General features: G+C 39.1%; 1 protein-coding gene across 1 annotated transcript in view; it reads left to right on the top strand.

Annotated features, from left to right (window-relative positions):
• The window catches only part of PSME3IP1 (proteasome activator subunit 3 interacting protein 1), a 43,371-nt gene extending 30,980 nt beyond the window's left edge, over positions 1-12,391 (top strand). Inside the window, exons 6-7 of the mRNA XM_069107804.1 lie at positions 1,881-1,945; positions 11,618-12,391. Coding sequence (XP_068963905.1) covers positions 1,881-1,945; positions 11,618-11,835 — 283 coding nt within the window. The 3' untranslated portion in view covers positions 11,836-12,391. The remainder of the gene's footprint in view (positions 1-1,880; positions 1,946-11,617) is intronic.
• The last annotated feature ends 365 nt before the right edge of the window (positions 12,392-12,756 follow it).

The following is a 12,756-nucleotide window of genomic DNA, read 5'->3' as shown; positions in this document are numbered from 1 at the left end:
GTATTTTATTTCCCAGTTGCATGTAAAAACAATATTTTAACATTTGTTTTTAAAACTTTTGAGTTCCAGATTCTCTCCCTTCTTCCTTCCTCACTCACCTCCACTGGGGAGACAAGCAATTCAATATAGGCTATATATGTATAGTTATGCAAAAGATTTCCATAGTAGTCATATTGTGAAAGACTAACTATATTTCCCTTCATCCTATCCTGCCCCCCCATTTATTCTATTTTCTCCCTTGACCCTATCCCTTTTCTAAAGTGTTTGCTTTTAACTACTCCTTCCCCCAATCTGCTCCCCCTATTATCCCCTTCCTCACTACTTTCCAAGTGAACAATACTTTTAGTAGGAGTTAATATGAACCTCATCTTTTTCCTAGAAAATGATAAACCTATTTATACCAAATTATTCACCTAATGATTTTTTTTCCTGTGAAATGTGGCAGGGATAATAAATATAAAATTTGTGTATATGAGTTATCTACCTTGTCTTTTATTCTTTTTTTGTGGTTGATTGAGTTTATTTAAATATTTATAATTTTTTCCAGCTTGTGTCATGCTGAATGTGGTTACTTACAGATTTTTTGCCATGAAGATGTGGATACTTAGTAAATACTTTAATGTTTAGATTTTTAAAAGCTCATTGCTGATTGTGGATATAGCATCTGTAGTCAACGAAATAACTCTTTTTTTCTTATGAAATCAGAAATGGATACATAAATCTTATTTCTCAGTCATTATGACTGGATCAGTCATTTTTTATCAAATTTTAGAGGAGGCAGTGTGAAATAATGAAGAAAGCACAGCATTGGGAGTCAGAGGATTTGAGTTCAAATCCTGTTGTCACTTATGACCTGTGTGATAAAAGTTGCTTTCTCAACCTCTTCTGTGAAATGAGCAGATTAGACAAGATGCCCTCCAAGGCATATTTCTAGCTTTAAATCTGTGATCCTGGAACATATATTTATAAAATGTTCACCAATGCCTGAAGCTACACTAGAAAAATTAATTAGATTTTATTCCTTTCATCTTTTAGTGAGTCTGCGCTTGTTATTTATGGATATATAACCTACGTTTTCCATTGTAACCTCATCCCCCTTTCTGAAAGAACCATTCTTTTTAACAGTGAATAAAAAGAGGGAAGAAAATATTTTTGCAGAACTCACCAGCACATATAAAAAGTCTATTATTATTATCTTCAGTATGTTTATATTTCTGGTTCCTCACCTTTGCAAAGAAGGGTGAGAAGTGCCTTCCCAAGCTTCTTCCTTAGAGTCACTAGGTTGCTGACCAGGGTATTTTGGAGTATTTACTCTTGGCTTATGGATCTTACTTTAATGCACTGTGCTTTGGGGCAACAGCAGTATTGGTAACATTTCTTTGTAACCCTCTCTTTTTTGAAAAAACTGCATGTATGTGTTTGGACTTCTTATGACTGTTCCTCAGAGGGTGTGAATGAGGGCATTGGTCTCATTTTCCAGTGAAGTGATCATCTAGTGGTCAATGGTTTTTTGTAGAATCAGATAACATTCATCTGTGAACAGTTGTTCAGTAGGTCTAGATACTCTTGAAAGCCTACTTTTAGTCATGATCATAATTTTCTCGTTGATACCAGTTAAAAAACCAGGAATTTGGACAAGGATAAAATGCATAGAATTGTAATAGGCCTCCAGCTAGCTACCTGTTAGTTTTTTGAAGAAACAATTTTATTAATGATTTCAATCCAGAGACTAATTTTGCCATATAAAAGATCCTTCTCTTCCCCCACCCCTAGTTCTTTGAAGTTTACCCACAATCCGTCAAAATGTTTAATAAAGCATTGCTCTCCCAGGAACAATCACTTTGTACTGACGTAACATGTCACCATTTTTCTTGTTACAGTTCAGAGGGCAGCAACAACATGAAAAGGCTGAAACTTGACACTGAGCAAGATGATCAGAATCAAAGTGGGTAACAGCATAAATATTTTACCTTTACTTATAGTACATGTGTACCATAGGGATATACTGGGATACATGTGTACCATAGGAATATACATATAGTATGATGCTTATAAACAGGCCTGTATGATTTACTGAAGTGTTTTGGTAACTGCCGTACAAAGAAATGTTGGACCATTAGAACAGAGAGATACCAGTTATGGACTCCCAATATTGGTTACATAGCCTTAGGGCTGGCTTTATTTGCAAAGCATTTTTCTTTTTCTGATAAAAATGCCAAGAATTGTGGTTTCCATTTAGATTATAGCCAGTTGACAGTAGAATATCTAAGTGCTTCTGAATGTTTGGCTTGGTCTGAATTTATGAATTAAAACCTTTCCCTTTAGCATAGTCCCCAATTATTTTCTTTGGTAAAACTGTGACTTGGCCACCATTTATTTGGCAAAATCTTTTTTAAGTCACATGTGGTTTTAAGTGAAAGTATGAACTCTGGTGGTTAAATCAGGAATTGAAAACTAGTAAGTCATCTCAGTTGCTATTTATGACTCCACCCCAACTCTCTGTGGGACTGAGGCACATAAACCCAAACAAGTCCTAGCTTTATTTCTTTGTAGAAACGTAGAATCTTTGATCTGTAAAGGACTTCAGGGGTCACATAGTTGGTCTAGATCATATATAAATAATACCTTTTGTAATTTTACCAATTAGTGTTTATCCAAACTTTGCTTAAAGATCTCCAGTGATTTAGCTCATGCTACTTTTGGGAAGCTCTTTTACTAAGTTTTTTCCTTTATATTAAGCCCCACAATGATATAATATACTTTAAAAATAATGAATCACCAAAGATGGGTCTCTTACTAGCCATGAGGGAAATATTTTGCTCATATCTGGTATTGAGTGAAAATATGGCTATCCCTAAAGCATTAGTCTTCTGCAGCATGTTGGGATTTCTGGTAGGTGAATCAGCTGATTTAATGAGGACCAGTACAATTGCAAAGCTGACAGTATTGCTAAATAACTCTCTCCCCTCATTATTTTATCTGATTATACAGCTCCATTAAATGTGACTCATTCGTGGATGGTGCTTGCAACTCAGTAGTATAGTGGATAAAGCACTGAACTGGTCCTGCAGTCAGGGAGACCTGGATTCTGGTCTCCCTGACTGCACATACTGGCTGTGTGACCATAGGAAAGTCACTTCACCTCTCCTGCCAACTCTGTAACTTGCAAATGAGTTACCAGTTTGCATCTGTGGAAGTTCCCTACACTGATGAAGTCACAGGTTCAGCCACATGCACTTACACACATAGAAATAAAACCTTCATAGCTTCTTTGAATCATCCTGGTTTAGCTGTAGGCAATGAGTCCATGACCTCTATTCCATTCTACTTGCCCTGGTTTAGCTATAGGCAATGACATCATGCTCTAATAATAACAGTAACTCCTATAGCATTCTAACCTGTGTGCTTTCCTCACAACAACCCTGTGAATGAGAGGGCACAGTTAATATCACTGTCATTTGACAGAAGAGAAAACCAAGGCACTGAGAAGTTAAGTAACTTTAACACCATCACTCAGCTGGTGAGTGTCACCTGTGCCCAGTGTTGTGCTAATCTCATGCAGCCTTTGTCCTCTGAGACAGACACTTTGTGCAAGTGCTCCTGGGATGGAGTCCCAAAGTCAAAGGACCAGAGTTCACATCCCATTGTGACCTTGGGCAAGTTACTTAACCTTTTCAGTTTTCTCAGTTTCCTTACCTTTAAAATGAAGAGATTGGACTAGATGATTTCTTTCTCTCTACTCCCCTGGCCACCACCCTGGTTTAAGGTCATTGGCCCCTCTTGCTTGTATTATTGCAGTAGCCTTCTAATTGGTCTCCTTTCATCACATCTCTCTTCTCCAGTCTGTCTTACACATAGCTACCAGCTCTGGGCATGTTATTCATGTAAGTTCTAGTGGTTCCCAACTGCCTCTAAAACCAAGTACAAACTTCTTCTGTTAGAGTCCTTTACAGCTTAGCTTCAGTCTACATTTTCAACCTTCTTATACCTTGCTCCATTCAGTCTGTGGTAGAACCAAACTGGCCTTGTTATTGTTTCTGAGTGTTTGCACTGACTTTCCCATTGTCTGGAATACCTGCCCTTCTCACCCTTGAATTTTCCTTCAAAACTCTGTTCTCAGGCCATCTTCTACCTTAAACCTTTCTTGATCCACACAACCCTTAGTGTCTCTCCATATAATTTCCTTGTATGTATATTTTGTGTATGTTTTGCATATACTAATATGTGTATGTGTTGTCTTGGAAGAGTGTAAAGTCCTTGTAGACAAGGGATAGTTTGTTTTCTGTCTTAGTATCTCTAATGTCTAGTGCAGTATTAGGAAACACTGAAAACTTATTTAACTGGTACTATCTAATTAGATATGATATAAGGAAATGTGTGTCTAATAACAAAATCAGCTTTACAATTGTTTTGACTCAGCCACATCCCTTTTCCTGTCCTTCAATTCTCCCTAGCAGGTCCTGGGAAGGAGACATCCTGTTGGGGGTCAATATGTTTTACCAGCCCAGAAATCCTCAAAACTTAAGTTTTAATCACCATTGTTTGATTTCTGAGTCTTTTGGAGACAAATCCTTTTAATAAGACCTCGTCAGCATGAGCAATAGATAGGGCCCTACAGCTGAAGGCAGGTGCCGCTTCTGTGCTACTGCTCCTTAGCTTGATAGCAGAGCAAGTGAATGCAAAAGTTGATTCTATCTACTCTCAAGTCATGCATCTGTCTGAATCCTAAGAACACACTCTTATTAGTAATTTTCAGTATTAATTTGACTTTACAATGAGTTCCTGCAAATGAGGAAAGCTGGCAAGAGGCACATCCAAATGTGTAAGATTAGAGGGCAGATTTCTTTCTCTTTGGGCAATTAACTACCCTTCTTTTTCCTTCTAGCAACCTTCTAGATAATTTAGGAAACTTAATTTCCTTTTTTTTTTCCAAAAGCTTTATTGATGTCATTTCACGACTTTGCCACTTTATTATATGTGATAATTGTATTTTTGTTGACTGGCTTCTATTCATTTGACTCTGACTGTCCTGTCTGTAGGAAACAAGGCCCTTTTATTTTACAGGTAGAATTTCAAAATTAGGTAGTTTAGTTGACAATATATCCAGAATCTTGTTGGTAGATTAACATATATACCTGCCTTTGTCTGGAAAGTATTCCATGTTGGTGATTCCAGATACTTAAAGATTGACACCTATAAAGTGTCAAATTCCTTCTCCCCCCACTCACTGCCCCTTTTAAAAAACATTTTAGATTGGAATCTTTCTGAAATGTTATGTACTTTTATTTTTTGTTTTTTATAGTCAATCTCTTTGGCATTTAGAGATCTTTATAACTTGTCACCTGCCTGCCTCCCAGACTTATTTCTTGTTATTCGCCTCCATGAACTCTTTGGTCCAGAAAAACTGCCCTTCTTTCTATTCCTTATACACCTCACTCCATTTCTCCTTTCTGTGCCTCTCTACTCTGGTAGTCTCCCATGCTAGGCATGTGTTCCTGTCCTTACCTTGACCTCTTAGAATCCCTAGGTTCATTCAAGGCCTGAGGTCTTCACTGGGTCCACCCTATTGCTTCTCCCCATGACCCCCCACTTTTTATCTGTTTTTGTATGTATTTTGCATATATCTATATTTGTTTGTACAGTCCTGCCCATTGGAATATAAGCTTCTTGGGGGCAAGGACTATGACATTTTTGTCTTTGTATCCTTAAAGCCAAGCACATAGTAAAGCACTTAATGAATGCTTGTTGATTAATTGATTTTGCTGAAGATAATTTAACTTTTTGTTGATGAGTCAGGGTTATCATTATATATATTATTTAATCGCTACACTCGAACTTAGTGATTCACTTGTGTTACTGAGGTGCGTAGAGTTGTTTGTGTCTGTACTGAGTGACCTCAGACTGCTGTGCTTTTTGAGTTATGTCCATTTTTCATAGTTTTTCTGTCTCTTCTCTCATTTTCAGCTGCCATTTCTTACTGATGTCATTGTATCTACCTCTAGATGTTGTGTATTTATCCCTCCTGCCCATCAGCCTAATAGGCTTTATGGCTTTTTTTTTGGGGGGGGGGGGCTGCTTAGAGGCCTTACCTTTTAAATCTTGACTTTATTACAGATAGTTGTGGTAGTCGAATAAATGACCTCCAGACAAGTGATGTGTTACTGTATTTAATACTGATATCTAGATCAGGGTTATAAACTATAGCCTAAGGGTCAAATCTACTAGAATGATTTTTTTACATTTTAAAATATAATAAAATTATGTTTACAATGTATTTGAAAATGTGAAAACCTTGACACCTAGTCACCCTGGATTTGGTCGTAGGGCTGTAATTTGCTGACTCCTGCCCTAGATGATAACATTTGTTGAAGTTTGGTGAGATAAATGATATTCAGATTGGTGTTTAAATATGCCAGCCCTTGGTTTACAAACCACTCAGACTCCATCAAGGATATGTTCTTTTGTTTTAGATTTTAGAAGTGGAAGGGACCTCAGAGTCACTGAGTTCAACAACCCACACATTTTACTGATGAAGAAACTATACCCCAGAGAAGTTAATTGATTTGCCCAGGTCACATAGATAGTAAGTGGTAGAGCCAGGATTTGAACCCAGGACTTCTGAATCCAAATCCAGAATTTATTTGAGTTTGGGTCTTGCAATTAAAATGATGCTATCTGCAACATCCTCTTTCCCTTTCAGTCTTTCAGTATAGATCATGGCTTTCCTTTCTTGGGCAGGCAGTATAACTTTTAGGAGACTAGGAGGGAAGGAGGGGGAAGTCCCAGGAATTCTAGTTTGGGCTATGTCAAGTCAAGTCAGTGGGCATTTATAAGCACTTTCTGTGTGCTAGGTACTGTGCTAAGTTCTCGAGATACAAAAAAAGGCAAAACAGTTTCTGCTCTCAAGGAGCTCATGGTCTTAGGAGAGACATCATGCAAACAACTATATATCCAGAATAAATTAGAGATAATCTCAGGGGTGAGACACTAACATTAAGGATAGAGAGATAAGGTGGGAAAGAATTCCTGCCATAGGGGACAGCCAGGGAAAATGTACAGTCATTAAATGGGGTATCTTATATGGAGAACAGCAAGGAGGCCTGAATCACTGGATCATAGAATATGTGTAGGGAAATAGTATTTTTAAAAACCTGGAAAGGTAGGAGAGTACCAGGCTGTGAAGGGCTTAAAAGCCAAACAGAGGCTTTTATATTTGGAGTTTATTGAATAGGAGGGTGATATAGTCAGACCTGCTTTTTAGAAACATTAATTTGACAGCTGAACGGAGGATGGAGTGGGGAGAAACCTGAGACAAGGAGTCCAGCCAGGAGGTTATTGCAATAGTCCAGGTGTGAAATGATGATGATTTGGACCTCATCGCTAATATGTCAGAGTCAGCAGAGAAGGGGCCATGGCACAAGAGATGTTATGAAGGTGGAATCAACAGGCCTTGGTAATAGATTGAATATGTAGATAAAAGAGAGTAGTTTTGTGTTATGAACTTATGAATATGGTGTTGTCCGATACATTAATAAAGAAGTTAGGAATAGAGGGTGGTTTGAGGATAAGATAATTAGTTGAGTTTGAGGTGTCTATAGGAATACAATTTGAGGAGTCCAGTAAACAGTTGGAAATGTGAGACTAGAGATCAAGGGAAAGATTAGAACTAGATAGAGAAAAATGAGAACTAGATAAATAGATCTAATAATTATCTTCATAGAGATTAGTAATTTGGATGAAGATGCAGCAAAGAATGGTCCTAAGAAGGACCTGTCAGATCAGGTAGAAAGAGAATACAGAGAAATCAGTGTAATGAAAACAAATGATGAGGGGGTAATAGGTGTTACAGGGGCTCCAATGACCAGGGTCCCTGAGTGGGCAATCTGGAATGAATTCATAGGACCCAAGCAATCTTTTAAGTCAGGATTGTAAAAGTCTATTGTTACGCTATACAGTGAGCAGGAGGAGGTCTTAGGGAACCTGCAAACTTAAAGAAGTCATAGGTATAGTTTATAAAGAGTTACAATAGTCAATCAGATGCCAATTATGCTAACTAGGTGAGTAAGGGTGGGATTAGGGAGGAGTTAAGGAGTGGTCAGTGCTTAAAGGAACATGCACTTTCTTTTTTTTTTTAATGCTTTATTAACTTCTGATTTACATCATTCATTTCCATCAGATTTGGAGTTACAAATTTTCTCCCCATTTTTCCCCCACCCATCCCCCCAAAACAGCAGTCCCACAGGATATCCCCACCTCCAATCTGCTCTCTCCCATATTTTCTCCCATACCCATTTCGACTTTTCCAGTGGATCTCTATGCCTCAGTGCCTGTACATCCCATTTCTTAATTACATGTAAGATGGTATTAATAATAGTATATATATATATATATATATATATATATATATATATATTTGATTTTAAAACTTTCAATCCCAGATTCATTCCCTTCCCCCCCGCCACCCACCCCCACTGGGAAGACAAGCAGTTCAGTATAAGTTGTACATGTGCGGCTAATGCAAAACAATAACATAGTAGATATATTGTAAAAGACTGACTACATTTCCCTTCCACCCATTCTATTCTCTACTTTGATCCTGTCCCTTTTCAAAAGTGGGTGCTTCCAACTTCCCTCCCCCCCCCAGCCTGCTCTCCCTTCCATCATCCCCCCTCTCATCCCCTTCCCCCCCATTCTCCTGGAGGCTGAGATCCCCTATCTAGTGTGTATTTCCCTCCCTCCTCAAGCCAGATTCAATAGGAATAAGGTTGACCCATTCCCTTCTGCCCTCTTATTCTTCCCCTCCATTGCAACCATTTTCCCCTGCCTCTTCTGTATGAGATAGTTGCCCCAATCTGTCTCTCCCCATCTCCTCTCATTATACTCCTCTCACCTCTCAATTTCACCTTTTAAGTATCATCCCTTCCTGTTCAATTGGTCCCGTGCCCTCTATCTATGTATACCTGTAAACGTATATACACACATTCACATATGCATTCATATGCCCGCATACCCTCATATAAAGACATATATATATATTTCTAATCCCTTCAACTACTGAGAAAAGTTTCATAAGTTACAATTATTGTTTTTCCATGTAGGAATGTTAATAGTTCAACTTTGATAAGTTCCTTATGATTTCTTTTCCCTGTTTACCTTCTCATGCCTCTGTTGCTTCTTGTATCTGAATGTCAAATTTTCTATTCAACTCTGGTTTTTTCAGCAAGAATGCCTGAAAGTCCTGTATTCCACTGAATGACCATATTTTCCCCTGAAACATGATACTCAGTTTTGCTGGGTAGGTGACTCTTGGTCTTAATCCCAGCTCCCTTGACCTCCGGAATATCACATTCCAAGCCCTTCGATCCCTCAGTGTAGAAGCTGCCAGATCCTGGGTTATCCTGATTCTCGCCCCGGGGGTAAAAGCCACGCACTTCCACTTACTGGTCCCAAAGTCCAGACTGTACTGACCTCTCACTTTGTCCTTTGTGTCTATGTGTTGATAAATCTGGAAACGGCCACAGCTGCTGCTGATCTGGAGTCCCTCCGGCCGGTGGCTGGTCAGGCCCACCCTGGGGCTAAAGCCTCGATGTAGTGCTGGGCTCGGCTCCCAGAGCGCTGCACTGGCCGATTCCTGCCGGCCTGCCGGGCTGTCCTCAGCGGGAGGTTAGCTTCTCTGTGTCATTATGTGGGTTCTGCAGCTCCAAAGTTTGTTTAGAGTCCCCTTTTTACATGGATTGGGGAGGGTGGAAGCCGGAGCCGTGGGAAGGTCTTGCTTCTACTCCGCCATCTTGGCTCCGCCCCTCGGAACATGCACTTTCAATATCAACTTCTAACATGTATTGCCCATAATTCACTGGGAAACAGCCCAGCGAGGGGCTACCTGGAGGTGTGGTTTTAGGCTTCAAACCTTACTAAGTCAGCTAGCAGTTAGGGCTGACTGAGAAGTGCCTAGTCTGCCACCCATCAGTGTCATGTTTGACAGGATGGATGTTGGGAGCCAAGGCTAATGGGGATTCAGGATGTGTATAATTGGCTGAGGAGTTAACTTACAGATAGTGCATTGAAGGATTCATAGGTGCAGCTGGCTATTATTCTAGGGGGAGATAAACAGTTCATGAATTGTTGCTAGGCAGAGTGCTGGCAGGGGGAAGAGGCAGAGTTAATGCTGTGAGGCTGAGGGTGGGGAATGTGATTTTACAAACTGGTTTTACAAATTGATTTTACAAACTGATGTTACAACCATAGACACCTCAAGCACCCCAGCATCTACAGCACAGAGAGTATCAAAGAGAAAAGGAATAGGAAACAGTGTTAAAAGATTCAGAGAAGTTAAGAAGGATGAGGTTTTTGAAAAGGCCATTAGATTTGGTGATTAGAGGAGATGGTCTGTAACATGCTAGCTGTCTTTGGAAAGTCATCTAATCTTTGCCTCATTTTCCTCAGTAAAAGGAAGTTAGTGCCACATATCTCCTTACTGCCCAGTTCCTCCTTGGAGAAACTAAAGGCATTTGTCTATCTATTAATTAATTTTTTTCAATTAAAGAACATTTTTTTTCTCTCCTGCCTCACTGGGAAAAGAAAAACAAAACTCTTGCAAATAAAATGCATGGTCAAGCAAAACCAATTCCCATATTGACCATGTCCAAAAATGCTTTTCATTCTGCATATTTAAACCATCACCTCTCTTTCAGGAAGTGGGCAACAGGCCTCATCACTAGTCCTCTGTAATCATGGACAGCCATTGCATTGATCAGAGTTCTTAAGGCTTTCAAAGTTGTTGTTTTTTTAAAATGATACTGTTGTAGTATAGATTGTTCTCCTAGTTGTGATCACTTCACTTTACATCAATTCATATGAGTCTTTCTAGGTCTTTCTGAAACCATCCCCTTCATCATTTCTTACTGGAAAATAGTACTCTATTACATTCGTGTACATTCTTTACATTTCTCTATCAGTGTTTGCTCACCCCCTTAATTTCTAATTCTTTGCAAACATAATAAAGAGTATTACTTTAATGACCTTGGCCAGGAGAATATTTGAATGATAGATACATAGGTTGATTAATATTTATTGGGCAGATTAATGTATTAAGCATTTGCAGTTGTTAGAATTGCATACAAAGTTACTTCACCTGTGAGTGCCAGTTTCTGCATCTGCAAAATGGAGTTAATGACACCCATGCCACATATCTCACTGGTTTGTTGTGACTTTTATAAACCTTAAAGTGCTATGTCATATGGGATTTGTTTATCATTAGTAATAATACTGATGATTGATAATATAGTCACAATAAGAAAAAAACTAGGTCCCTAATCTGAACTTTTCAGCTTCACCATTAATTTTTTTTATAAGATTTGAGTAAATCTCTATTTCACTTTATCTATCTTTAAAGTCATTCCACTGCAGTAAGCATTATAAAGCACCTACCAGGGACTGTGGTTGTTGGGAATACAGAGATAAAACAGAACATAATCCTTGTCTCTGCCTACCTCTAAGAGGCACTGAATGAAGGTGGATGAGCTCAGGGGTATGAATTTGTTTCTTTATAAAAATGCTGTACCAAGTCATAGAGCACCATCATTTAAAAAAATTAAATAATAGTCTTTTCTTTCCACAGACACTCCATCATGTGTGCCACTTGGAAGCAGTTCTTTGAGTGGTTCTACTATTCACTGCCCCTCTGCTGCTGTCTGCATTGGGATCCTTCCAGGCCTAGGGGCCTACTCTGGAAGCAGTGACTCTGAGTCCAGCTCAGACAGTGAAGGCACCATTAACTCTACTGGAAAGATTGTGTCATCAGTTTTCCGTACCAACACTTTCCTTGAAGCTCCATAATTCCTTCTGCCCATGATTCCATTGCAGGAGGCTCCTCCCCTATGGGGTGGTCTGGACACTTCATTTTGCGCTTGGGCATTACCTTCCTTGAAAACCTCCTTTGCCTGCTTCCTGTGCACACAGCTATGTCTTTAGCCTAGTCTAAGAATATGCTAGAATCCTAGCTATGGGAGCTAGATGTTTTGTTTTTGTTTCCCACTCTTGGTACAGGAGACTGTACCTGTTGTGCTGTCTTTTCACTCCATTCAACTGGGTAAGGGGCAGGGCAAGTGAGAAACCTGCTGAAAGCATCTCCTTGAACAGAAGACATCTGCTGGTTTGCAGAGGGTTTGGTTATTTTTTCCCTCCCCAACAGAACTAAGGCAAAGACAGTTATTGAACAGCTATTGTTTGAATATTCTGTTTAGGCCAATTTTACAGCATCATTTTGTTACACTGCATTTTGGAGTGTTCAGAGAAAGAGAACTGATCCAGGTGATGAAATGGAACACTCTCCTGACACTAACCAATTCCTGATGTCGTGTAACTAAATAAAGATTCTAAATTCATATCTGTAGTGGGTGGCTCTTATCACTCATTTATTGTTCATTCTCAAGCTCTTCCTTATACTTGGCTATTCCTTCTATCTCCCTTGTTAGCCCTCCTCCCAAACCTCAAACAAAGCACACAGTTGACTAGTGAGATCAGTGCCATGTCATAGAACTTTTTTCTTCTAATAGTCATTTATTAAGTACCTACTGTGTGCTAGGTACTGTCTGTGCTAAGCACTGGGGATTGATTGATAGAACTTCAATTGTACCCATTAATAAAAGCTACCTATAGTCCTGTTGAAAAAGTAGCTAATTTGAAGGAGCTCATAGAATCCAACAAACCCTAAAAGGCTAAACACAAGTGACACACATGCTTAGAATGTCTGAACAA

Source organism: Petaurus breviceps, unplaced genomic scaffold (genome assembly GCF_028583685.1).
Source record: "Petaurus breviceps papuanus isolate PSGF00001 unplaced genomic scaffold, PetGlider_PUasm1.0 90281, whole genome shotgun sequence".
In the NCBI taxonomy this organism is placed as follows: Eukaryota; Metazoa; Chordata; class Mammalia; order Diprotodontia; family Petauridae; genus Petaurus; species Petaurus breviceps.
The sequence above is the reverse complement of the archived record's forward strand: the minus strand, read 5'-3'. Positions and strand labels throughout refer to the sequence as shown.